This window comes from Silurus aristotelis (assembly GCF_946808225.1).
Source record: "Silurus aristotelis genome assembly, chromosome: 4".
NCBI lineage: Eukaryota > Metazoa > Chordata > Actinopteri > Siluriformes > Siluridae > Silurus > Silurus aristotelis.
In genome coordinates this window covers 7266447-7294417 of record NC_139577.1, presented here as the reverse complement: position 1 = coordinate 7294417, position 27971 = coordinate 7266447, and the positions used below count along the sequence as shown (strand labels likewise).

The 27971-nt window shown below is 39.9% G+C and overlaps 1 protein-coding gene across 1 annotated transcript; it reads right to left on the bottom strand.

Annotated features, from left to right (window-relative positions):
- Positions 1–4: 4 nt before the first annotated feature.
- wdr35 (WD repeat domain 35) lies at positions 5–27239 on the bottom strand. The gene is made up of 28 exons (XM_083539776.1): positions 26952–27239; positions 24676–24793; positions 23809–23880; positions 23288–23380; positions 21796–21924; positions 19882–20015; positions 19614–19779; positions 19328–19473; positions 19075–19200; positions 17826–18011; positions 17624–17656; positions 16796–16856; positions 16457–16601; positions 14537–14606; positions 14004–14057; positions 13801–13910; positions 12598–12814; positions 11876–11956; positions 11550–11686; positions 6461–6664; positions 6229–6375; positions 5369–5501; positions 4725–4835; positions 3994–4158; positions 2140–2280; positions 1319–1469; positions 703–943; positions 5–606 (listed from the first exon to the last, which is right to left on the bottom strand). The coding sequence occupies exons 1-28, from the start codon at positions 26973–26975 to the stop codon at positions 456–458; spliced, it is 3546 nt and encodes a 1181-aa protein (XP_083395902.1). The 5' UTR covers positions 26976–27239; the 3' UTR covers positions 5–455.
- Between the last annotated feature and the right edge of the window lie 732 nt (positions 27240–27971).

Sequence of the window (27971 nt, the reverse complement as noted above, 5' to 3'; positions counted from 1 at the left end):
CTTATTAATTATTAATCATTTAAATGAATTTATTGTTGATCGAGGTTATAAAAGATATGACAACACAATATTGTCTCTTTCTTCAAAATATATATGCTTTATGTGTCTGACATCTGCGTCCTGAAGCAGTAGCACTCTGGATGGTGCAGATCTAAAAATTTGTTTCTCGACTCTTATAGCTACATTCACTTCACAGCTGCTATGTAGGAAGATATCAGTATAAAATGTCTGAATATATAATGAATAAAAAGAATATATAAATGAAAAAATTGCAAAATGAGTGTGTGGAGTGTGGCGTAGTGAGGAGACAAAGAATCGCACAAAGAGTAGCAGTACATTTCCATGATCAATTCATCTCATCACAGTATAGAGTGTGGAGTGTAGAGTGTGGAGTGTAGAGTGTGGAGTGTGGAGTGTAGAGTGTGGAGTGTGGAGTCCAAGAACCGAGGAGTGTATCAGGTGAGAGCAGAGTGACAGAGGGGACAGTAGCTATAGTTGGTGATTTCCTGCTCGTGAGCGCAGTGTTTACACACACCACACATCCAGAACTGATAATCAGATATACTCCGGCCCGTCACGATACAAGTGGGCAGCTTTCCCTCCGCACTGTAATACAGAGAGAGAGTGAGAGAGTATAGAATATCACTGACAACTGTGTGTGTATGTGATATATATTTATACTGTACAGAGAAAGAGACAGACCTGTCGTCTGTGCTGTCCAGCTGGCTCTTGCGGTTGTCTTTGGGCGGATGTTTGGTGAAGATCTGCAAGGCGAGCTCCTCGTACAGCTGCCTCTGCTCAGCGCTCAGGCTCTCCAGAGACTCCAGCTTGATGAATGCGCGAGAGCATACGGCGAAGGCGCGGTGAGCCGAGGAACACACGGCCAGGAGAGAGTAGATCTCCACAGCGGGGATGATGTCCTCATAGTCACGCAGGTGCAGGGCTGGAGGGTGAAGAACACGAAGAAAGAGAGGAAGACGCTCTCTTACATGACCTCTAATGATTGACTAAATCCGTTTTAGAAAATGGAACCAAAAAAGGGTTTGAAGATGAAATAATCATAACTTTCACCTTTCTATACATTTTTCATTTGTATAAATGATTTTTGCCCTTGAATGGTCTTTGCTCCAATGACACCAGCACCCTCCATATGCTCATATTGCAGCTGTGTGTGTGTGTGTGTGTGTGTGTGTGTGTGTGTGTGTGTGTGTAATGCTATAATGATGTTTATATAAAGCTAATGTTACAAACACAAAAGCTGCAACACACACACAAGTAGTGTGAGAAGTTTGTGCGACGGTTGTGTACGGTGTGTTACCCGTGTTCATGGAAGCCTCCACGTTCCCGTTGTAGAGTTGTCTCTGAGCCAGCAGGAAGTAGTGATAGGCCTCGGCTCCACGCCACGCTTTATCCACGATGTGACTGTCTGCAGCCTCTTCTTCTAACAACCCGACCAGAGCGGAAGTGGCCTGAACACACACACACACACGCACACTCTTTAATAGAATTACAAATGACCATCTTTATCTGTAATGACTACAGAGCTGAGACATCACCATGTCAGTGTTCGGTTTAATTACTGACTGAAAGACTGAGTCACATCACCCTGTGCCATGCTTTCATGGTAAAATAATCAACTCCAGAATGATGTGATGTGTCGAAGCTACTCTTATTTGCTTTTCTAAAACAGCACGGCCTGGCAGTGTTTTACTTTAAATGATTACAATTTCAATTTTACATAAATGTTACAATTGATTACAATAAAAAAAATTATATATTTTTTTTTTTAAAGACGTTTTATCCCTTTACATTTATTGTTCTTGTTCTCCTGTACAGCAGCAGCTCTTTGTTATGATTTATTCTCTCTGTCAAAAAAATCATGTCACGTGACCTGAAAAACCTAAGAAAAAAAAAAAGAGTGACTATGGTCCACTGTGACACCGCAGACTCCTTCCAGAGACGTTAAATAAACTTTCTCACATCACCAACTAAATGCGATGTTGCTATAAAAACTATACAATATCAGAGCAAGTGAGTCATTAAATAATCAGAACAAGTGCATTAATATCAACCTGTGATTGACAGCTACAGGAAATGAATCAGCCTAATGAGAAGAAAAAGCTTACAGATCAGCATTACCTCTGACTTCTTGCTCTTGGCTCGGCTTTGCTGAGTGTGTTTGACGCGACTGTGGTAATTTTCCACCAGCAGGGCGGCGAGCACGTACAGTTTCTTCACCCTCAGCGGCCTCGTCCTCTTCTTTGCCTCGTCCTCTGCGGTCTGATTTGACAGACGATAGATTTCTATTTCAGTTTTAATTCACGTTAATATTCAGGAACACGTTGTGAGCGGGCTTGCACAAACAACGACAAAACAGAACATAGGTTTTCTAATCAGATAATTACAGCCCAGTGGATTTGAAGGCTGTGTGTATCCCGATTAAAAATGAACTGAGGTTGTTGTCATTGTTTCTGAGTTCCTCATGTTCTCACACACTCCTCCCTTTCACCCACTAATGAGCTTTCTCTTCTTCTCATATACAACCCCAATTCCAAAAAAAGTTGGAATGGACACTGTGCAATGTAAAAAAAAAAAAAAAAACTGCAATGATTTACAAATCTCGGAAATCCATATTCTATTCACAATAAAACAAAAAACATATCAACTGTTTTAACTAAAAATATATACCATTTTAAGGAATTCGATGGCTGTAACACGTCTTAAACAATTTGGGACAGGACCATGTTTACCACTGTGTAGCATCACGTCTTCGCTCTGTATACATCTTGGAACTGAGGAGACCAATTGCTGACGTTTTGGGAGTGGAATGTTGTCCCATACGTGTCTGATACAGGTTTCTACCTGCTCAAAAGTTTGGGGTGTCATTTGTTGTGTTTTTTGTTTTATCATGCGCCATGTATTTAAATGGTGAAGAGTCTAGACTGCAGGCACGCCAGTCCAAATATGCAAAAAAGATGTTTTCTGGATGGATGCATTTGTTGCTCTTAAACCTTCATATACTGTTTAGTATTGATGGAGCCTTTTCAAATGTAAAGCTGCCCAATCAACAGACACTAATGCACTCGCATACCATCAGAAATGCAGCTTTTTGAAGCTAATAAAAAGCCAGACGGTCCCTCTCCTCTTTAGTCTGGGGGACGTAGTGTGCATGGTTTCCAAAAAGAAATTTAACTTACGATTTGTTTGAACACAGAACAGTTTTCATTCTGCCTCAATACATTTTAAATGAGAGTGGATGGCAGCATTTCTGAAACATGTTCACACATAACTTCTTTGCATGATAGAGATTTAATGAATGGATGACATGGCAAACTGTGTTCACAGACAATGATTTCTGGAAGTGTTAATGATCCCATGCAGTGATTTCCATTACAGAATCATGCCTGTTTTAAATGCAGTGCTGCCTGAGGGCCCAAAGATCACGGGCATCTTTACTTCGGAGAGACTCTGCCTCTCTAAAATTTACTATTTATACCCAATCATCTTTTATCAATTAACCTTATTAGTTGCGAAATGTTCCTCCAACTGTTTTAATTTTAATAACTTACTTTTTCCAGACTCTTGTCTTGACAACTGTTTTTGAGAGCAGCCATCGAATTGAAAATTACCTTATTTTTTCCTCAAAAAAGGTAAATTTCTTCAGTTTAAACATTAAATTTGTTTTCTATGTTCTATTGTGAATCTAATATTAATTAAGGTTCCTCTCAAGCTTCCTTCCTCTTACTATGTCAGGGAGTTTTCCCTTTCCACAGTCACCACCGGCTCACTCATTAGGGATCAAATTATAAGGAACAAACTTAAAGGCACTAAACGTATACCTTCCAACGTAATAATCTCTTTATCTCTGTACAGTTGCTTTGGGACGAATTACATTGTTAAAAGTGCTACAAAAAAAAGCTAAATTCAATCAAATTCAATTTAGCCTCTCTCTCTTTTTCTCTCTCTCTTTCTGCCTCTGTCTCTCTTTCTCACCTTGAACATGAGCTTGGCTGCATCTAGAAAGTGGTGAGCCTTCCTGTAAAGCTCCACTGCCTCCAGAGTCTTCTTCTTGTCCAGGAGGTGAGAGGCGTACTTGGACAGCAGAGGTCCGATCTCCTTCATGTTGTGGTCTTTAGCCAGTTCTACAGCTTTGTTCCACTGAAACACACACACGCACACAGAAAAACACGTTCAGATGAGTATATTTTGGAATCTGCCGCATGTTGTTTTAATGGAGTTACCGTTCATAGTTACAGCTTTACCTTTGACACTGGAGACTCCTTTTTTTCCACAAACAAACCATAAATGAATGTCTAATTGAGTGTCCGCTGTGCAAGTCCCTGTGACTGATCTGTTACTATAAAAACGCTAACGTATTAGTGTGGCATTTGCAGCTGTGCTCTTGTCAGAGCCAAGCTAACAAACCTCCTCTGACCGCACTATAATCAGCGCTTGGTTAAACGAGGGTCATTACGATGCAGTGTTAATTTGGGCTAAAGCTGGGAGGAGCAGGAAGGAACAGACCGCTGAAGAAGAAAAGAATGAAAATGTAGCGCTCAAATTGTAGTGTTTGGGTTGTGAAAAAAGAAAGCATTTCCGAGTAGCGTTCCGGTGAAGTTGCTGGAGTCATCTCACAATGTCTGCCATTATAGAATTGTACATTGTAGCATGTACAGTGTGTGTGTGTGTGTGTGTGTGTGTTTGTTGGGGAGGGGGGGGGTTACCTGGTTCAGATGTACACAGGCATCAACTGCAGCTTTGGGCCGGGTACACCTGAGGTAGGCGCTGACTGCCTGCTCACACATTCCTACAGTAACAAACATCTGCCCGATGTCCTGTAACACACACACACACACACACACACACACACACACACACACACAGTAGTTAACAGTAGTTAACTGTGCAAAAGTATTACCCTCCTTAACCAGTACCCAGTATTTGTGTGCGTATTAACATTATTATATAACAATCGGTAAAAGGAGCTCAACTTTAGAATGTAAGTTCAATTTAAAACCTTTTCAATTTGTATCGTAATGCAAAATATATCTGTGTATTTGATAAAGAGTTAAATGGAAAAAATTTTTTAGTTATTATTATATATATTTATAGCACTTTTTTGACACAAACGCCGTTTCGACGTTTCCAGAGAACGACATGTTTACAAAGAAATAAAATTTTTATTCAAGTTGCACTTTTGTGGTTGTCGGTCGTCTCCTCCTCATGTGTTGGATCAACGTGGCACGTGACCACGTGGAGAGCAACAGAAAGCGTTCTACAATTATGGAAGCTGTATGAAGTTACTAAAGCAGTACGATACTAGTTTTAGAGAAATAATAGAGAGACAGGTGGAAACAGAATACAGCACCGGCAGCAGCTTGTGGTTTTCCGGCAGAGCGCAAGCGAGCCGCTCCAAGCCATCATAATCCTCCAGCATATAATAACACTCAGCCAGTCTCTCCTGATTACGGCCCTGGAGGTAGTACTGCACTGCATTCAGCCTGAACAGGACACACACACACACACACACACACACACACACACACACACACACACACACACATTAACATTTATAACAGTGGTGAAACTCTTAAAAGCTAAATCCATTACAATGAAGTATAGGTTCATCAGTTACCAAAAAATAGTTTGGATTGAATTCTGGATTCTGATTGGTCACAATTTTCTAGTTTACATTAAAGAGCTATAGGTAGTCCCTGACTTACGATGGAGATGTGTTCCGGGGACCCCATCATGGCCTAGCCTACCCAGGAGTCTTAAAGAATGATGATCAGTATGGGGTAGTGTACTATAGCTTGTAATTTAGTAAAACAGAGCAATTAACACTACCCTAATATATAAACCTCACAGTATATATGTATGTGGCAGAGGACGAGTTCAGTATACGAGTCGAGGACCGAGGAGTGTCTGGTGACGCAATAAAATAGAAAAGAGACAAAATGTTAAAGTTGGGCTTAGAAACACCAAAAACAAAGAAACAGGCTCTAAAACTGAGACAACTAAACTCTGTCGACCGGTGGCGAGAGTAAGGCATCTCGCAAGGCGGGAGATACGAACATCCTGGCAGCATCCCAACATATATGAACGTTTTTATATTTTTACAATTTTTACTCTCATCGAAAAATTCTCTGGGACTACCTGTATTATCGTTTCTATATTAGCACCACCTTCATAGGGACAAGCAACAAAAAAGACCCTGACTTTCAGTACCATTTCTGTCTGTCCGCGAAATAATCCCCGATGGCGTTGTAAGCCTGTTCCTGCAGAGCGTCGTCGCTGTCTCCTGAGCCGCTCCGTAACAGCTGCAGAACCCGGAACCAGTCACCCAGCTTTATCCTCAGACTGATGGCCAGATCCCTGAGAGGGGGAATGTTTCAGAAACCCAAACTCAAAGCCTCAAACCGATGTGATATTATGTGCAAGCCTGTGTGTGTGTGCACACCTGCGATCCATGTCCAGGTACATCTTCTCAGCCTCCTCGAAGCGTCCGAAGTACGCGGCCACCTCGGCCTGCTTCATGTCCTCGCTCTGCAGCTTGTCTACTCTCTTCACCAGCTCGATGCCCTGATAGTCCTTACAGCGCACGAACGCCTGCTCGGCCATCTTCAGCTCCAGCTTCTGCAGCGCCGCCTCCGCTAGAAGACGCCTACACATCCACACAAAAAAAAAGAAGCATGGAAAACTCTTGCCTTATTGACTGTATCTGAGGAATCAAACATATCAATAGTGATGGTGTGGGGTGATGATCTTAATGTCAACCAGAAGCTGACAATTTTCTTATTATTTCTAAATGTACCATTTACATCTATATTTAATGGGAGGATACCCATCACTCGCTTCATAGCAGCTATGAACAGTCATTCACAGAGGAGCGGTGCTTTTCACCCCAGTGATGTTCTACTTAAATCAGTGCACCTCTTCGAGACTAGATTTTTTAACGCCCCAACAGATGGCAGTATAAGGCTGCATGCACAGTCACAAGGAGCACCGACCTTCATAAGTCACTGTGCCAAAAGACATCGTCCTGTGTACACCGGGTGCTATTCTGACCACGTGCGCACTCTGTCACCGAGCTCTGCTCATAACTGAGTTTTTTTGCCGGAAACAACCTGATCTTACTTCCGCACCCACCCATGTATATACAATGACAGACAGACAGACAGACAGACAGACAGACAGACAGACAGACAGACAGACAGACAGACAGACAGACCGACAGATATTTGTAACAGTATCAGTAATATCAGTAGTTTAAATTTCAGACATCTAGGATGTACTTTTATGGGTTATAGAGAAAATCAGCACCTGGTGAGCAGTCAGAATGGAGATCTTCACAACACTCATGTTTGCACTCAAAATCTCACGATGACCCTCTGACCTCAGGGTACTAACCACAATGCTGTTTGAAGGCTCAACATCACATTTTGTGTGCATACGGAAGACAATGTTTCAGATGCCACATGCGTGCGTGCATACACACACACACACACACACACACACACACACACACACACACACACACACACACAAACAACCATTTATGCTCATTCATACATTCCTGGGCATGTCAGTTAGCTAACCTCTGACCTCATGGGAACCTTAAAGCTAACAGGAGGTGAATGCGGCCACTCGCACGTTTTAAAAAAAGATCTTTTATCCTTTCATACAGATATGAGATCTTTTCCATCGCACTCACAGGTGCGCACACATTTTACTACCAGATAGGGGATGTTACAGTTGCACAACTGTCTGATGTGTTTCCTGAGCTTGAGTGGACGAGTGTATTCGCCAGAATGCTCTGAAATTCCTCTGTGTGCTGTGAGAAGTGTCAGGAGCACCACAGCTTCGGAGCGAGGGGCGATTCTCAAGCGCCGCCGACGCGCTTGCGCACACACCTCACACACACGCGCTGCCGACACGGCACACAAATCATCGCTCAGCTCCAGGCGCCACACATTTCAGTGTCAGGATTCATGAAAAAAACATCATGAAAATGTTCTTCATCCACAGTGTAACTTCGCCAATGGAGTGGAGTGAAAATAAATCGCACGCACGCAAGGACACGGGTTGTTCCTTCTTCAGTTCCGTCACAATACTCTTTCCCCGAAATACACACGTGCTGTGGGTGTGCGTGTGTGTGTGTTTGTGTGCGAGACGGAGTTTCCTTCTCGTTGAGCGTGGCGCGTTCTCATTCAGAGACGACAGTGTAAACTTAGAGCTCACTTTCTCAGCGCTCTTTGCATCACAACGGAGAAAAACACGTCTGAAAATCACGTCACTGAGAAGGGAGTACGCACACGGCATCGTTTACAGTACAGCAGCCACGCAACACACACCTGGGCACATACACACATACATAAACACACATACACACAAACACTAGTCACTGGCGGGAACTATCCTGTGCCACACAAAAACACATTTTAATGATATAAAAATATATAAAAAGATCTAAATAATATAATTATATTTAGCCAAAAAAACTCCAGTGACACTGGATTTGGAAACAATTATCTACTTCTTGTAAACTTATTGTTAATTTTTCATATTTCAATAGGAAATCAAAATCAAATGTTTTGATTTTGAGTCCATGAATTTTTAGTAGTGGTGTCAAGTCTTGCTTATAGTTGACTGATAGTTGAATCGTGTGTGTGTGTGTGTGTGTGTGTGTGTGTGTGTGTGTGTGTGTGTGTGTGTGTGTGTGTGTGTGTGTGTGTGTGCAGGTATTCTTAAACTGATTCCTCAAAACATTTTAAAGCCACGATGTACAAAACATCACTCAAAGATATAGAAGAAAATGTATAAAAACATTCGAGATCAATAAACCCCCCAAAAAATAACATAAATAAGTGCAGAAAGGCCGCACTGCACACAGGATTTGCATTTCACGTGTCTGCGAATTAAAATATATCGTCTAAATCACCTGTGCGAGCGCTCTTTAATTACAGCGCAACATTGATGCATCGAAAAACAATAGAAAATGAATGTGCAGAATTAAATTAAACTGGAATATACTTTTACAGAATCTTCCAGACAATATTTAAATCCCTGCCTCCAAGATGCTCCTGTGCCGCTCACGGATCGTGGCAAGTGACACTTCAATCTGTGACAGGCGAGTTGGATTTATGCAAACACATTAAAAATATTTATTAAAAGCTTCTTTCTTTTCACATGGTTATTTACAGTGTTATTATAATAGGCTGTATATTAACTTATTGGGAGTAAAAAACTTAGTTCTATGTGAAATTAGACTTTAAGCCCCCCCACATAACCAAAATAGCACAAACCCAAGTTTCATAACACGTCTGCGGAGATTCAACTGTGAGATTAGTAGTCGAATCAGGTTCTTTCTATCAAAGCATTGAATCTTCCACTATTTGAGGGCACCACTATTCTTAAAGTGTGTTTATTCATTTAGGATCTCTTGGTCTTAAGTTTCACTTTTATGCAGATGATACTCAGATTTACATTCATTCAACACCTGGTAAAAAAAAATGCAGCCATTGGTTTTCTTGAACACTGTATCTCAGAAATAAAAACATGGAGATTTTTTAAATTTCCCCTAAACTGTAATAAGGTAACGCTTATTGGCTCGCCCTATCAAATTGAAAATGCTGTCGTGCCAACCTTAAACGTGATTGGCTCTGTTTTAGAGTTTGTATCAGAATTGTATAATTTGAGGGTGATGTTTGATACAAGTTTACATTTAACTCTCAAGTTCAGAACACAGTTAAACAGATTTTTTCATATCTGAAATATTGCAAGATTGTGCCCAATGTTATCCCTCCCTCAACACTGTTGTTGTTGTTTTTTTTTTTCCTTCAGATTGCTTATTGTAATGCTTTGTTGGCGATGGTTTCTAGTTAAAAATTCTGCTGCACGAATTCTGACAAAGACCAGGACAGCTGAACACATTTCTCAAGTTTCGAAGTCACTGCACTGGCTTCCTGTCAGGGTCCTGATTGATTTGAAATTTCTTATAAGGAACTACATGGTATAGCTCTGCATTTTCTGTCACAAGAAAACCAGTTACACTCCCAGACGTGATTATGATGTACTTTTAAGATAAACAGAGCTGAATTCTGCAGATTCTCGTCAGAGCCTTTTAAAGATGGATGATTATTTGCAGCCGGTTTATTCTAAGTTAAGACTAAATTTGCATATGTTTGACGCTGATCGACTGTACTGTGATTTTGCATCAGGAGCTGACTTTTAAAATACTAAAGAAAAAGTCAAAGTAAAAAACTTCAATCACAATCAGGTTAATTTGCACATTTAAGTAAACATATAAAAGAACGGATAACAGGTTTTGTATAAATCATTATTTGTTTCAAGTTCTTTTTATTTATTCTAAAAGGTTAAGGAAAGGAGGCTGGGGGGCCTCCAAAATATATTTTGCCTAGGGCATCCAAATGTCTAGAACCGGCTCTGCCTCTGGATGACTGGGTTTTTCTCTTCTTGTGCTCATAAATGATGGAATAATCGGAATATCTCTCTTATTAAATATATTTAATTAGGATAGCTTTTAAGGGATTTATGTATGTATGTATGTATGATGTTTATCTTGTTTTGATTTTTTTTATTTTATTTATCTTTGTAATGCGCTTTGAGCTCTAACTGTTAAAGGTGCTGCATAAAATAAAGATTACTATTATTATTATTATTATTATTATCATTATTATTATATAAGTGAAAAGAGAGGGTTGAATTCATGACACGCATTTATTTCAACTCTTCCTTCATACATCAGGTAACACGAAAGTCATTCCCAACTTTTACATAACACACACGTTTTGATCAATTACACAAGAGCTTGGTGGTGTACCAAAGAGGTACATCACATACAAGGTGACTGACAGGTACACAGGCCACACCTCCTTCACTGAGAGTGATAGGTAGGGAAGCCACACCTCCTTGAATGTGAATGAAGTCCCACTGCCTGAGAGTGACAGGTACAGAGGTCCCTCCTCCTTCTCTGAGTGACAGTTACAGAGGTAAAACCTCCTTTAATAAGGTTAACAGGTACAGAGGCCACACCCCATTTATTTGACTGGCAGGTACGTAAGCCACACAAGTCACTTTTTAGTGAGTGACAGCTACAGAGGTCACGCCTCCTTTAAACACAGGCACAGGTACCACACCACATTCATTAAGTTTAACATGTAGGCCATTTATAATGGTTTATAAATAAACCGCCTTTATTTCAATTATCGATGCAAACATCTTTCACTAAAAGCGACAGGTACAGAAGCTACATCCGCTGTAACTTGAATGACAGGTAAAAAAAAAAAACACACCCCATTTAACATTAGTGACAATTACAGAAGTCATACCTTCTTTGCTGAGACTGATACAAAGAGGCCACACCTCCTTTTCTAAGATTTAAGTAAATGCTGAAATAAATGTCTATGTTTCTGGACTGTGTGTGTGTGTGTGTGTGTGCGTGTGTGTGTGTGTGTGTGTGTGTGTGTGTGTGTGTGTGTGTGTGTGCGTGCGTGCGTGCGTGCCTGCATGTAAGAGATGGACCCTACCAGAGTCTGGGGTGAGGATTGTCCTCTATAAACTGGGAAGCGTCCTCTATTCCTACTTTCTCAATCAGTGCTCTGCTGTCTCTCAGAGAACGGATCTCAAAGTTGATCAGATAATCCTTGTTCGGACGTTCAGGATTCTAGGGGTCATACACACACACACACAAACACACACACACACACAATCAGTAAACAAGGAAATAAAATTCAGCAATAATCAACAATCACTAAACACTTGTAATAATCTAACAGTATGATCATTGTTTCTGATTACAGTATCACTCCATACTGTTCCACTGATCTCTTCTCACACCTCTAATCGCCCCTACCTTCATGATTTCATCCAGCAGGACAGACTTGATTTCCAGATCTTCAAAGTTACAGATGAATCCAGATGTTTGAATCGGCTCCTGGAATAGAAAGCAATGAGAACGATTATAAAAAAAAAAAATGAAAAGCTCAAATGTGTGTTAAAAATCCCGGAGATGACAGAAAATTTAGTGTATCGGTATATATACACACAGGTTTATTTTATGGATGTTTTGCTGACTCTATTTGCTCCCACTCCTTGTGCTTGGATCAGCAAGTTCTGCCCCAAGCAGTCCAGGGATAGGACACCTGAGATTTAGAGGTCGACCGGTTTCACAGATATCGAAAGCTAGGTTGGATCGTACTTACCGGAAACCAATTAATCAACGAGTTTTTTTAAACGAATAAATATAATTAATATTTAGAAATATATAATTAATAAATTTGAATAAATAAAATATAGTGCTGTCCGTGCAGCACGCAGTCACATGTGTAAAAACGAACCGTCAGTGAATAAACTATAAACTATTAATATGGATATTTGCCGATAGTTCCAGCAACTATCGGTGACAATTAACAGACAAAACCAATGAATTGGTCGACCTCTATTGAAAAGCCAGATTTTGTGAAGGAATACTAATACATATGAGAAAGTCCCAGTATAAGAAAAGAACATATTCATCATCACCTATATATGTGTCAATGTCATAACAGAGTAAGAAATCTCTTTCTGTCTCCTGACCTCAGGGTCCAGGTTTCTGAAGACATACATCCTGGTCTTTTCCATCATGGCAAAGAGGTCGGGGTTGTCATTGGCCCACTTCATATCCCACACGTCTTTGCGCTCGAATTTGGACGGGTCTCCGGCTGATGCGCCTTCTTCCACTTTCCCAGACGAGCCGCGTGGATCGATGTCTAAGAACGTCAACACTCCGGTCATGTCGATGATAGCCAAGCGGCTGATGGAAGATAGAAACGAAATATATTTATATATTAGGGATGGTAAGATTCACTAATTCGCATCGGTGCATCGGAAATTATTCTGTAACTAATGTAATCCGTATGTTTTGCAGCAATAACTGCTGAGGATGGAGCCACCAGGAGGGAGGAAAAGAGGACGGGCAAAAAGGAGGTTTATGGGTGTGGTGAGGGAAGACATGCAGGAAGTTAGGGTGAAAGAGGAGATGTACAGGACACGGGGGTATGGAGAAGGATGATCCGCTGTGGCGACCCCTAATGGGAGAAGCTGAAAGAAGAATAGGAAGACGGTTGTGAAGGTCTTAACAGAGCTCTTTGCTTCTGTGACATCTTTATATGGGTCATCAGTTGGGATTGAACCAGCTGATATTAATGTGCATTAACAAGCGGCAGGATCGCTTTCTAATTCCTGATTGATTTCAGATGGTGCCTTTATTTACCCATCTTTCTTTGTGTGTTCAATACTTTTTCCCTGTGTCATTTCACATTATTACACATAACTTCATTTATGTACATGTATGGTTTGATTTCTTTGTGGATGGCATGGGTTGTAAACAACATCTGGTAAAGATTATATATCAATAGACCTTTAGATATATATTTAGTGAGAAAAATGGTGACGTGTTACTTCTTTTGCCCGCTGTATATCAATGCATATTTGCATAAGAAGAATTATATAAAACTCTTCGGAAGTTTCTACTTCCTAACAGTGCAGTCAATTCATTTCTATCCTGTATTAATGATTTAACATTTGAGTCTGGTTGTGTGGGTGACTGATATCAGGGTAGACCACAGTAGATCATTTCACTGTGGTGTACCCTGATATCAGTCACCCACACAACCAGACTCAAATGTTAAATAATAGCTAGGGTCACACGGTGTTAATCGTGCTTATTAAATTAATCTCACATCCTAGGGTTGTGAGGGGACGACGCTAACTGCAAATAACGTGAAAAGACGTACACACCTGGAGTTGCAGTTGAGAGAAAGCTGATACGCTCTGCAGCTCAGAGAAAACTTCTGCATCAAGCTGACGTTAGGCAAAAGGTATTTCTGCAAGATCCCTGATTCACGACCCTGCACACACATACACGCACACTTTATATAACACACATTGACTTTAATATAATCATCACAGCTTAGCTTTGTGCAACTGAACCCTGTACGTACCACTATGAGAGTTCTGTCCGATGCTGCGATGCAACAGATCGGATCTCTGGTGGCCTGGAAAAAAAATTATTTAAGAAGCTCACACACACATATACACACACACTCTGGTCTATGAGTATTATTCTTTAATTACGCCGTACACTGTGAATATAAAATTGGAGGGAACCAAGCAGATAGCAAATTTTTTTTTTGCATGTAAAGTGGGTGTGGCAAATTTTCTATACAAGTTATATAAGCTGTGCTTAAGCCAATCACAGAGCCTGAGTGTTGCCCATTTCCAGGAGTGTGTGTGTGTGTGTGTGTGTGTGTGTGTGTGTGTGTGTGTGTGTGTGTGTGCATGTGTGTGTGTGTGGTTTGCTAATAGATTCATGCGATTTTTGTGCTAATGCTCTGACAAGCAGATGGAACTGCATGGGTGTTTATGCGAGCATGTCCCTTTCAGTAGCATATTAGTGGCAGAATATGTGTGTGTGTGTGTGTGTGTGTGTGTGTGTGTGTGTGTGTGTGTGTGTGTGTGTATAATCGGCACTCACTGTAAAGGCTTTGGCGAAGTCCAGCGCACCGTCAGCTGTGCCACTCGGTGTGTCATCAATGTGGTAAACCCTGCACAAGTGTGTGTATGTGTGTGTGTGTGTGTGTGTGTGTGTGTGTGTGTGTGTGTGTGTGTGTGTGTATATGAATGTGTGAAAAAAGAGAGTTGAGGTAAAGTGGATTTAACACAGATATTATAATGTTGCACTATTACATCATTACACTCTTCGGAAATGTGTGTGAAATGAAACCGCAAAACACTGCTGACTAGTTAAAAGAGAGGGGGAAAAAAAGGGAGATGCCATGAATCTGTTTTCCTATGAATCTGTACAGATCTGAAGCATCATATTATAGACAGATGAGACAAAGATGAACGAGTAGCAAAATTATCGGAATATAATAATAATAATAATACATTTCATTTATAGCCACCTTAGATGTTACTCAAGGACACCTTACATACAATAAAAAAAAAAAAATTAACAATATTGAAAAATATTGCCTGCTTGAAAAGATGTGCTTTCGGGTATGGGGCAGCGTACCTAAAAGCTCGAGATCCTAGTTTCCAAACGCATACAAGGAAGAACTAAGTTGGATGAGGACATTGAGCTAAGAGTTCGAGAAGGAGTATAAGTTAGAAGTAGGTCAGATAAATATGAAGAAGCCAGGTAATGCCTTATAAATGAAAAGCAGGATTTTATTTAATGTGCTGTTTAACAGGAAGCCAGTGCAGCTGTTGAAGAACAGGAGATATTTGGTCCTTTGTAAGAGTTCTAGTGAGCATTGCAGTAGTCCATGCATGAAGTGACAGGAGCATGAACCATAATAGCAGTGCTACTCATTGAGAGGGCCAGGCAGAGGAATAGAAGAGAATAGAGAAGGAAAGGAACTGCTCATGATCTGAAGCCCACAGTTACACTGATTCTCTAATATACATTGATGATGGGACTGGTGAGAAAAGCAAAAGGATAAATTCTGGAGTGTATTAAGCTACAGCATTTGCTCTCATTCAAATGTGTCAAAGATAATGAGGGAAGAGTTTCACACTGCAGATGGACGACAGTCTGAAATATTTTTTAAGCTAATGAAGTGGAACGTTCTGGATTGGCTTCGACCTTAATGAGCTGTATTTCACTTGCTTAAGATAAATCGGAAGACAGAACTCCCCAGGAATAAGCAGGAAGTGAAAATGGCTGCAGTAAAAACCTGAACCACTTTTGATAGATACTGACCACTGCAGACCAGGAAACAGCCCACAAGAGCTGCAGTTCTGGAGATGCTCTGACCCAGTCATCTAGACATAACAATTTGTCATACTCCCTCAAATCCTTATGCTTTTTCCTGCTTCCAACACATTGACTTTGAGGACAAAATATTTACTTGCTGAGAAAATATATCCCACCCACTAAAAGGTGGCATGATGAAGAGATAAACAGTGTTATTCACTTCATCGCTCAAAAAGTTGTCATAATCACATTAAGGATAATGATGATGCAGCTGTCTGCTGCTTATAATGTCCGCTGTTGTGACATTACACATCAGCAATTTTAAAGCAGAAAGCTTCAGACAGCAAACATGTCCCGCTGTAACTTTCCTACTGCTGAGTAAGGCTACAAGAGCAAACACAACACACACAAAGAACAGTGTGTGTGTGTGTTTGTGTGTGGAATCCTTGCACGGCACTATGAACTGAGCCCTTTGCATACACCTGCGGTGAGTGAACACACAACGTCAGTGTGCTGACAGACAGACGGGCAGACGCACAGACACAAAGGACAGAGAGGAGCAGAGAAAACAAACAGAACGTGATGCCCGAGCCAACTCTCAGATAGCCATATCCTTGATTCCCACGTCATGGAGTTCCTCACATTCCTTCACACACCTCAGCCAGACTAAACACAATACACGGCACGTTCTCTGACCTTTCACGGCCCTCCTTCCTGGTCTTGGCGACCTGGTTGATCTCCAAAGCCGTGAGCTTCTTGGCCACGCGGTATTGCCAGACGTAGAAAGCCTCCTTGGATGCGGCGATGACGTGAGTCTTCGTCATGGTTACGAACAGAGGGTCTGCAAATGCAAACAGAGCATGTGTGTAGTAACGCTCGACACATGTGTAATACATGGAGGTTTGGAGGGACGATCACGTCTCATATCAGATAAAATATGAAAAAAAAGCGTAATAAAATAAAGTAAAATAGACAGGTCCTGCTTATTTCAGAGGCTTCACCTGAAATCATCATTCTACAGACAATCTTGCTCACCAATTTCGATGTATTTGGAGTCCAGAGGAGTCCCAATGGAGTTACACAACACCAGAACGTACTGCAGGAATAAAAACAGGAATTGAAGCAGCAGGTTAAATCTGACTGTTATGCTTTCAAAAAAATATAAAATTTTATATATAAAATATATGCATAAAGTTAATAAAAATTCGCATATTTAAATTGAAACCATAATTATGAGTATAATTCAACCTTGCTGCTGTAAAAATGCTAAATTATTCCTAAATACTCATTTGAACTGAGTGAAACATGATGGTGGGAGCATCGTGTTGAGCCTTTACTCCTAACCCTCTTCACTCCATGTTTTGGTAGACAGTTTCTAATCGGTCTTTTGTGCTATAATATAAATTTTAATTAAAATAATGGATTTAATGGCATTCAAGAAGAAATTTTACATTTGGGAGTTTTGTTTTGTAATTAAGATTTTTTTCCTGGACTTTGTATTGATAACAATGTTTTGCAAGATCCAATTTGTTTAGGAAGATGTTCCACTAGATTTTGCAGTGTGCTTACAGAGATTTGTGCTCAATCAGCTACAGATTCAGGGACGTGAGGAGCCCTGGGGTTCGGTCAGCATTCAGATTAAACCCAGAGGTGTTCAGTAGGGTTGGAGCTCTATAGCAAGATCTTCCACTCCTAGCCATGGAAACATATCTTTATAGAGCTGGCTTTATACACAGGGGCATTGTCACGCTGGAACAGGTTTGGGTCCTGTACAACGGTGTGCCTCCAACTTTGGAGTTTTTAGCTAAAATAGCATTGTGGTACCAGTGGAGTAAAAATAGGAAATGCTGTTTGTCTTGTTACCGTTGCTGTTGCCGTGTCTGGGTCTATGTCCTCCTGTTGGTCAGTTCAGGTGGAGAAAATAAAGATAATAAATACAGATATAGTTGTATAATAATGTTAAGTGAGGAACCGATGCTGAGTATCAAGGTGTGTGTGTGTGTGTGTGTGTGTGTGTGTGTGTGTGTGTGTGTGTGTGTGTGTGTGTGTGTGTGTGTGTGTATACCTGTGGATGAGAATCATCTGCTTTAGTGGCCAGAATGCAGAAATCTCCACAGGTAGTGACCGACATCAGACTCTTCACGTACTTCACAAACTTCTCGTTGTTCTTTGTGTCCCAGAACACAACGCTGTACTCCATCCTATCCGGCCGAGTGTATGCATACACCACCGTGTTCAAGCAGTAACCCCACTGTATACACACACACACACACACACACACACACACACACACACACACACACACACACACACACACACACACACACACACAGAGAGAGAGGGAGAGAGAGATAAAGACAATGAGAGACAATTAGAGAGACAGAGGGGCAGAGAGAGAGATACACTGTCTTTCTTTTAAACAATGTTATTTCCTCTTTTGTTTGTTTGTTTTTGACTCCCTTTCTTCCAGTTTTTTAGTCTTTCTTTCAAATTAAGTAGATTTTTTTTTCCTAAATAAAAATTTTTCCTTTTTCCTTTTTGATTCCCACCCCTACTTTTCATTCAGTCATTCACATAATGCTTCCTTGTTTTTTTTCCTTCTGTCCTTCCTTCCTTCTTTCCTTTTCTCAATTCTTTACATTTTTTCTGTTTAAAAGTTTTATTCTTTCTTTCTTTCTTTCTTTCTTTCTTTCTTTCTTTCTTTCTTTCTTTCTTTCTTTCTTTCTTTCTTTCTATTAATCCTTGTATTTTTCTTCCCTCCTTTAATTTTCTTTTCTTCAAATCATTTTCTTTTTTGTTTGCTTTCTTTCTTTCTTTCTTCTGATCTTCTTTCTCTCAATACTTTTATTTCTTTCTTTCTTTGCTTTCTTCCTTCCTTTCTTTTTTCTTTCTTTCCATTTTATTTTGTTTAAAAGTTTAATTCATTTATTTTTCTTTCTTTAAAAAAAATATTTTTTTGTTCCATTAATTTTATTAATCCTTTTATTTTGTCCTTTCTTTACTCCATTATTTTTCATTTTCCTTTTATTTTCATTTTCCTTCTATTTTCTTTTTCCTTCTATTTTCTTTCTTTCTATCTTTCTTTCTTTCTTTCTTTCTTTCTTTCTTTCTTTCTTTCTTTCTTTCTTTCTTTCTTTCTTTCTTTCTTTCTTTCTTTCTTCATTGTTTTCTTTCTCTTTCTTACTTTCTTACTTTCTTTCTTTCTTTCTTTCTTTCTTTCTTTCTTTCTTTCTTTCTTTCTTTCGATCTTTCTTTCGATCTTCATTTCCATCACTGACGAAAGAGAAGTGTAAATGCCGAAGTGGCAGTTTTACCTTGTAATCAGGTCTTATGTTGGCAAAGTAAATGTAGGAATCTACGGCCAGGCCGATCCGCAGTCCTCCACCTTCCCATGATATGGCTGTCACCTGTTTCCCGGGAACCTTCAGAGTGCGCAGGTGCTGCACCATGAACCAGAGGAATGTAACGAGAACAACAATCACAGAAAGCAGAAATAAGTGTCAGAGAACAATAAGAAACAATTCAGCTACAACTATTATTGTTATTTTTTTTTTTAATTATCTTTACCTCTCCGAACGGTGTGTAGAAATTCAAGACATTGACATCTTTATCTCCTCCAGGGTTCCTTAGTGATCCGGCTATTGCGAGAACGTTGCCGCTGTGGTTCCACTGGATACTGGCCACGTTCATTAGGGTGTCAATGATCACTGGATCTATACCAGCACACACACAATGAGAAGCAAGCAGCATTCCTTCAGATCCCAGCGAAACACGGTGGTGGAAGCCTCAAATATGTATCTGCTTGTCTAAAAGGTATCAAAGGAACCATGCATGGAGCGATAAGGGAACTCACTGTCATCGTTCTCGTAGCGCATGACCTGGCAGCGTCCATTCTCGTAGCAGATGGCGAGGCAGGGGCAGTCATGCTCAACATAACCCTCGGTTCCAGCGTACCAATGGATACCTGCGATGCTAACAGCACCGGTCACGTTTATCAGGCAATGCAGTGTCATCTTCATCTAAACACAAGGCAGACCATCCAAACTGCTGTTGTATAAGAACCATAAAACAGGGTATAAAATATTTAGCTACAGATTGTGAGTAGCATGGTGTGTACTGACAATGAAGTTGCCCTGGTTGTCGTAAATATGGATCTCTCCATTGGCCATTCCAAACAGCAGGATCTTGCTATCGGGAGACCAAGCCACGTGGGCCAGCTGGATCCCCTTCAGCTCCTTGCCCCAGATCCTGTTTCCTGCAGAGAACATCAAGGAGAACATGCAACCCCAATTCCAAAAAAGTTGGGACACTGACAATGATTTGCAAACCTTACAAACCCACATTTTCTTCACAATAGAACATAGAATATTATGGTATGGGGCAACAAAAGGGGGCAGCACTGCATTTAAAACAGTCATGATTCTGTAATGGAAATCACTGCATGGCCTCACTAATACTTTCAGAAATCATTAGCTGTGATTACAGTTTGCCATGTCATCCACAAATTCAGATTAAATCTCCAGCATGCGTGGGGAAACCATGGACACTACGTGAGAAGGGGGCCATCTGGCTCATTATCTGCGCTCGGTTCAAAAAGCCGCATCTCTGATGGTATGGAAGTGCATTAGTGCCTGTGGAATAGACAGCTTGCAAATCTGGAAATGTTCTATCAATGCTAAACAGAATATACAGGTTTTAGAGCAACAAATGCAAAATCCATCCAACAAATTTCTTTTTTAAGGAAGGCCTGGCATATTTGAGCAAGACAATGCTAACTACGCACTGCATCTATTACAATAGCATGACTTCGTAGTAGAAGAGTCTGGGTGATAAACTGGCCTGCCTGCAGTCTAGTAATAAAAAATACAACAAAGAACACTCAGAACTGTTTAGCAGCTAGAATCCCGTATCAGACACATATGGGACAACATTCCTCTCCAAAAACTTCAGCAACTGGTCTCCTCAGTTCCCAGATGTATACGGATAGAAGACATGATGCTACATAGTGGTAAACATGGCCCTGTCTTAAATTTTTTTTTATGTTTTGCAGCCATCTAATTCCTTATAATGATTTTAAACATTTTATATTTTTTGTTAATAATATATTGATTTGAGAGATTTGCAAATTGCATTTTGTTTTTATTTACATTTTAGATAATGTCCCAACTTTTTGGGAAATAATTTTTTCACATACATGAAAATTGTAGATTCACACTGAAGGCATCAAAACTATGAATTAACACATGTGGAATTATATATGGAATTATATACATAACAAAAAAGTGTGAAACAACTAAAAAATTTTATATTCTAGGTTCTTCAAAGTAGCCACCTTTTGCCTTGATTACTGCTTTGCACACTCTTGGCATTCTCTTGATGAGCTTCAAGAGGTAGTCACCTGAAATGGTCTTCCAACAGTCTTGAAGGAGTTCCCCGAGAGATGCTTGGCACTTGTTGGCCCTTTTGCATTTACTCTGCGGTCCAGCTCACCCCTAAACCATCTCGATTGTGTTCAGGTCCGGTGACTGTGGAGGCCAGGTCATCTGGCGCAGCACCCCATCACTCTCCTTCTTGGTCAAATAGCCCTTGATGCCTTCAGTGTGACTCTACAATTTTCATAGTCATGAAAATAAAGAAAACTCTTTGAATGAGAAGGTGTGTCCAAACTTTTGGTCTGTACTGTTTTTCGGCAATGGGGACTGAAGCGCAGAGGGTCAAGGGGCTTGTTCAAGGGCCAAAAGAGTGGCAGTTTAGGGGTTTGAATCCTCAACCTTCCGATCAGTAACCCAGAACCTTAACCACTGAGCTTCCACCTCCCCCGTGTAAAGGTGTACATGGAACCAGGAGTATGTAAAACTTACCATAAAAATATAAAATTTAAATTACACTGTGGCTTGTTAAGTGGGTGGAACTAAGAATAATCCCAAACCCCCAAATCAATAAACCCCTTCCACCCTTGAAACTTTCCAACAAACAGCATTGTTTTGATAAAGATTTTTGGAATGTCAGTTCTTTCCCAAAAGTTTCACCCTCACCGTCCACTGATCCCACAATAACGGCGCCGTCTTCATACACGATGCAGATCTTCTCACCGTCCGCATTCCAGCTCATACTCCTCACCACAGACTTATTCCTGTTATTAATCATCTCCTCATACCAGGAGCCTGTAAAGGACACAGCACACAGGAGTGTTCATGATGCAGGAAGGAAAAGTGCATTAATATAAACAAAGCAATTACTTGAGTGAAAGGACAGATACATAATACACATTACATAATATTACTTCAGTAAAAGTACTTCACTTGAGTAAAAGTAAAAAGGTATTTTCCTTTAAATGTATAAGCACTATGATTTATTATGGCTATAATTGTTCCTATAATAATTTTTATCACAAGACTCTTTGGTTAATTAACTTAGTTGATGTTAAAAGACTCTAATGTTACTCTTAGCACACCAATCTATTCATAAAATGATATTAATGAGTTAAACACACCCAAAACCTTATTGTCAACAACTTCTAAATAATCATGGAAATAAGGTCAGGGGCATTTATCTCTCTCAAAATGTTCTGCTTGATGTTGAACTGACGCTGAACTGTATGTTCATACTAAGCGGCAATGGCGTTTCTAGCTTGAAGGATGCCCTGGGTGAACCACGCCATGACCCCCGTTGATTCGTTTCAGCTTTGAAAAGCTCCTCTCTGCTTTAGCTACAGTCACTTAAAGAGTAAGAAATATTCTCAGTGCAGTCCACACATTTGGATTTGGACATTTGTAAATATCACCCTAAATGCATTTATTTAATGCAATTAAATTCACATCAATATGCAAAATTTATCAAACTCTCAGGAAAAAGACCCATGGCTAATTGTAGCCATATGATACATACAACATCTACATCCTTATCATTTATGTCTTTTAAATTAGCCTTTTAAACTGCACTGGAGATTCCCCCTTACTGAGTTCAGTTCAGGACCTGTTCAGTATAATCCCAGACAACCTTTATGACATCACCTCAATTAGAGGTAACCAAATTAATATGCGCTATCTTATCCTAGACTAGTTAGATTGTAATTTTGTTTCTACACACATTATAATAAACAACATTCTATAAATTAAAAAGTGATGCAAGCTAAAAGTTTGTGTAAAAGTGTAGCAGGCAACACAGCATAACCAAAGTGATATACAGTTTTAGCCTATTTCATGAAATGCATTAGCCTTTACTATCCTTATAACGAGATGAGTGATAGAGCTGCATACAAACCTTAAATTTTTTTGCATGTGTTCCCCCTACCTCTTTTTGTCTGAATTGGGCCACTGCTAAGTTTAAAACAGAGCGTGTGCTCTACCCTGAGTGGTGGTGTGCTGTGAGATTCAAATGTAGTGAAGTTAAAGTAAAAGTCTCTCCAAACAGAAACACTTGGTTTTTTCGTGTATCCATACTTTACTGAAGTACAGTAACCAATTACATTTACTTCGTTAATGTCCGCCACTGACAATCAGATGAATAACATTAACCATGTTCCACCTTTATACAGCATCCAGACGATAATGAGGCCGTTCTGGTCACTAGTGGTCAGTTTCTGGTACTGCTCATTCCAGGTTACTACCTGCACTGCGCCTGTACATGACGCACAAAAAAAGCAAAACAAAATCATTTTAAAAACAAAACTCATTTGCATATCCAGATTGTTACGTGCTTGCTTCAAGTGACACTTTAACCACATAAGCTCATTTCTTAAACTTTATTCATTAGAAAAGTAGCTGCAGTGTCCACCATTTACAAATATTTGTTTGTCATAACCCTTGGTGGGCATGGCTTTATAGAATGAAATCAAATAAAAGCAAAGCTGAATGTACAGACTCTACCTAAATTCACTAGTAGTTCATTTGGAAGAGGATTGTTAATGATGCCTTTGAAAAAGGTAAAATTCAGCTAACATCACAAAATTGGAAAAGTTCTATTCAAGAGAGCTATTTGTGCTGCTTGCAGCTATTATGATTTTTTTCTTATGCATAATAAATAGATTTTAATTATAGCACTCGTACCGGTGTGTCCTTCTAATGTCTGGTTCATGGAGAGGTTACTCGGAGCTGCAAGACCTTTTAACTTGGCATCGTCTATAAAGGTGTAGGAACACAGATCAGAATACATCAGATGCAGAAGAATACAGTAGGGTATGAGTGATTTCTGAAAGTTCCATGTTAGTTACAACTTGAACTAATAATATTGCTAATTAATAACAGGAACGTCGAAGGAGATTTTATAGAGGTTCCTCAAAGGACAGTGTCTGCTTTAATAATTTACAATCAGTGCAAAGGTTTGTGACTTTATTCTTTATTCAGAGAATAAAAAGACAGAAAGATGAGTTTGAAATCACAGTCACTTTCTTGTCCTGATAAATACAGAAAGGATCGAAAAATCTACTCAGAGAAACTCGAGGGCAGTAACGAAGGGGGTGTGTATACTTTTGCACTCGATTGTACATTCAGTAAGCTCCACTTTCCGTGCAAAGTTTGTGATTTGACGGTAGAAAGTGCGCACCTGTACGTAAACTCTGAGCCCTGCGTACTACAACATGGAAACACAGAGGGCACAGAACGGGGCTGGATGCCTGCGTACGCCACATTCCACGCCAAGGTTGTGCGTGCTAAGCTTCTTTGTTTCCATGTTGTGGTACACAGGGCTCAGAGTTTACACATTTATAAATGAGACCCCAAAGCGGTTTTGCGCGTGGTGCGTCAGTAATACTGGTCCATGGGGAAACACAATGCTCTGTTTGTAGTTAAATGGACTAAACGAAGCATCAGGCAAATAATTTGCTTTTTTGTATTCGAATTACTCGAGTTACTCAAGCAATCGTTTCAGCCCTATACAAGAGTGAAAGACAAAAAAAGACAAAGAGGTGTGTGTACCTGTTTGAGTCTCCAGTTTGAGGACCTTCAGCAAACCCTCATCTCCACCACAAGCTATAAAGCCCTGATTTCGGTTCCAGGACACACACTTCAGCTTAATGTTGTTGGGAATCGCAATCTGAGAGACAAAAACAGCAGCAATTATCATTTATCATCACTACAACCCTTTACATCCTCACCACTACACCCCTTTACATCATTACCACTACACCCCTTTACATCATCACCACTACACACATTTACATCATCACCACTACACCCCTTTACATCATCACCACTATACCCCTTTACATCATCACCACTACACCCCTTTACATCATCACCACTACACACATTTACATCATCACCACTACACCCCTTTACATCATCACCACTATACCCCTTTACATCATCACCACTACATCCCTTTACGTCATCACCACTACACCCCTTTACATCATCACCACTACACACATTTACATCATCACCACTACACCCCTTTACATCATCACCACTATACCCCTTTACATCATCACCACTACATCCCTTTACGTCATCACCACTACACCCCTTTACATCATCACCACTACACACATTTACATCATCACCACTACATCCCTTTACATCATCACCACTACACCCCTTTACATCATCACCACTATACATCATCACCACTACATCCCTTTACATCATCACCACTACACCCCTTTACATCATCACCACTACACCGCTTTACATCATCACCACTACACCCCTTTACATCATCACCACTACACCCCTTTACATCATCACCACTACACCCCTTTACATCATCACCACTACACCCCTTTACATCATCACCACTATACCCCTTTACATCATCACCACTACATCCCTTTACATCATCACCACTACACCGCTTTACATCATCACCACTACACCCCTTTACATCATCACCACTACACCGCTTTACATCATCACCACTACACCCCTTTACATCATCACCACTACACCCCTTTACATCATCACCACTACACACATTTACATCATCACCACTACACCACTTTACATCATCACCACTACACCACTTTACATCATCACCACTACACCCCTTTACATCATCACCACTACACCCCTTTAAATCATCACCACTACACACATTTACATTCACCACTACATCCCTTTACATCATCACCACTACATCTATTTACATTCACCACTACACCCCTTTAAATCATCACCACTACATCAATTTACATTCACCACTACACTCCTTTACATAAACACCAATTCACCCCTTTACATTCACCACTTCATCCATTTACATCATTAGCACTACATCCATTTACATTTACCACTACATTCCTTTACATCACCATTTTACCGCTTTACATCGTCACCATTTCACCCCTTTACATCATCATCACTACACCCCTTTACATTCACCAGTACACCACTTTTACATTCACTACTACTTTACTTTACATTCACCAATACACCCATTCACATCATCACCACTACACCCATTTACATTCACTAATACACTCCTTCACATCTTCACCGCTTCATCTATTTACCACCACTACATTCCTTTACATTCATCACTACATTCGTTTACATCATCACCATGTCACTCCTATACATTCACTAATATATCCATTTACATTCACTACTACATCCCTTTACATTCACCACTACATACCTGTCATTCACCACTACATACCTGTCATTCACCACTACATCCTTTTACATTCACCACTACATCCCTTTACATTCACCACTACATCTCTGTCATTCACCACTACATACCTGTCATTCACCACTACATCCCTGTCATTCACCACTACATACCTGTCATTCACCACTACATCCCTGTCATTCACCACTACATACCTGTCATTCACCACTACATCCCTTTACATTCACCACTACATACCTGTCATTCACCACTACATCCTTTTACATTCACCACTACATACCTGTCATTCACCACTACATACGTGTCATTCACCACTACATCCCTATACATTCACCACTACATCTCTGTCATTCACTATTAAATCCCTTTACATTCACCACTACATTCACCAATACATCACTTTACATTTACCACTACATCCCTATACATTCACCACTACATCCCTATACATTCATCACTACATCCCTATACATTCATCACTACACTCCTTTACATTCACGACCACACTCCTTTATATTCACCACTACAATTATACATCACAAGGCCTCCACATTATTCATCATAAAAAATTATTTAAAAAAACACTTCCACGTGTACTTTGTTTGTTATTCGACCTTACCTTCTTACTCAGGTAAATGAACATCCTTGCTAGCTGTTAGCTTAACCTCCAAACCGCCCTGAAAACGAAAAAAACAACAACTAGATTTTCGTTGCGATGTTAAAGCAGAACAAATTTGTTCTCCTGAGAAACGGTTGCGTTTGAAACATTTAATCCACATTCATAAACAGTTTCCTCAGTAAGCAAAACATTTCGGTATAACGGGGCCAAGCGGCTTTATTTGGTTTCTAGGTAACCGGCCACGGAAAATGACGTCACTCAGAGGCGACGCTGATGTAGGTTACACGCGTGTATATCGAGTCACATTGTTGTTGTTTTTTTTTACTGTTCACTATTTATTCTTCATTTCCTCGTGTAATATCACTATCAACTTAATGATAATTGTAAAAAATGCATTAAAAAAATGTTTTTAATCAGTTGCGGTTTGTGTATTTCACACCTCTGGCTGCAGTGGTGTTCTACTTGAATCAGTCCACCTCTTAATGCCATCATGTCTATAGAAACCATCAATATTATAGGGAAACCCAGTGGCTGCATCACACAGGCATCTCATACAGCGAGAATGAATGGCATTACAAGGAACGAAAAGCAAGAAACCCAATAAACATAATTCAACAAGTCTCCATTCACTGTAGCCACAACTGCACTGTCAGCCTGCATCATATTAACCTCATAAAATTACCCTGGGTTTTTCCTGCATTTTTGTGCATTACGGTTTTCGTGGGGATTAGGAATGAAGACTAATTGTGTTTTTTATGCAAATTCTACAGAAAAGGAAATGCAAAAGAATAAATGAGATTCAAGAGAGATTCGAGATTTTTATTTGTCACATTCATAGTGCAGAATACAACTTGCAGTGAAATGTAAAAGTGATCGGCCGCTCAGAAATGTATATAAAAGGCAATATAAATACAAAATAAGACGAAATATGAGAAAATAAAACAAGAAACTATTTAAAATATATTAGATAATGATAAAGTGGTATTTTAGAAAATAATGTAAATATATTTAGATGTGCAA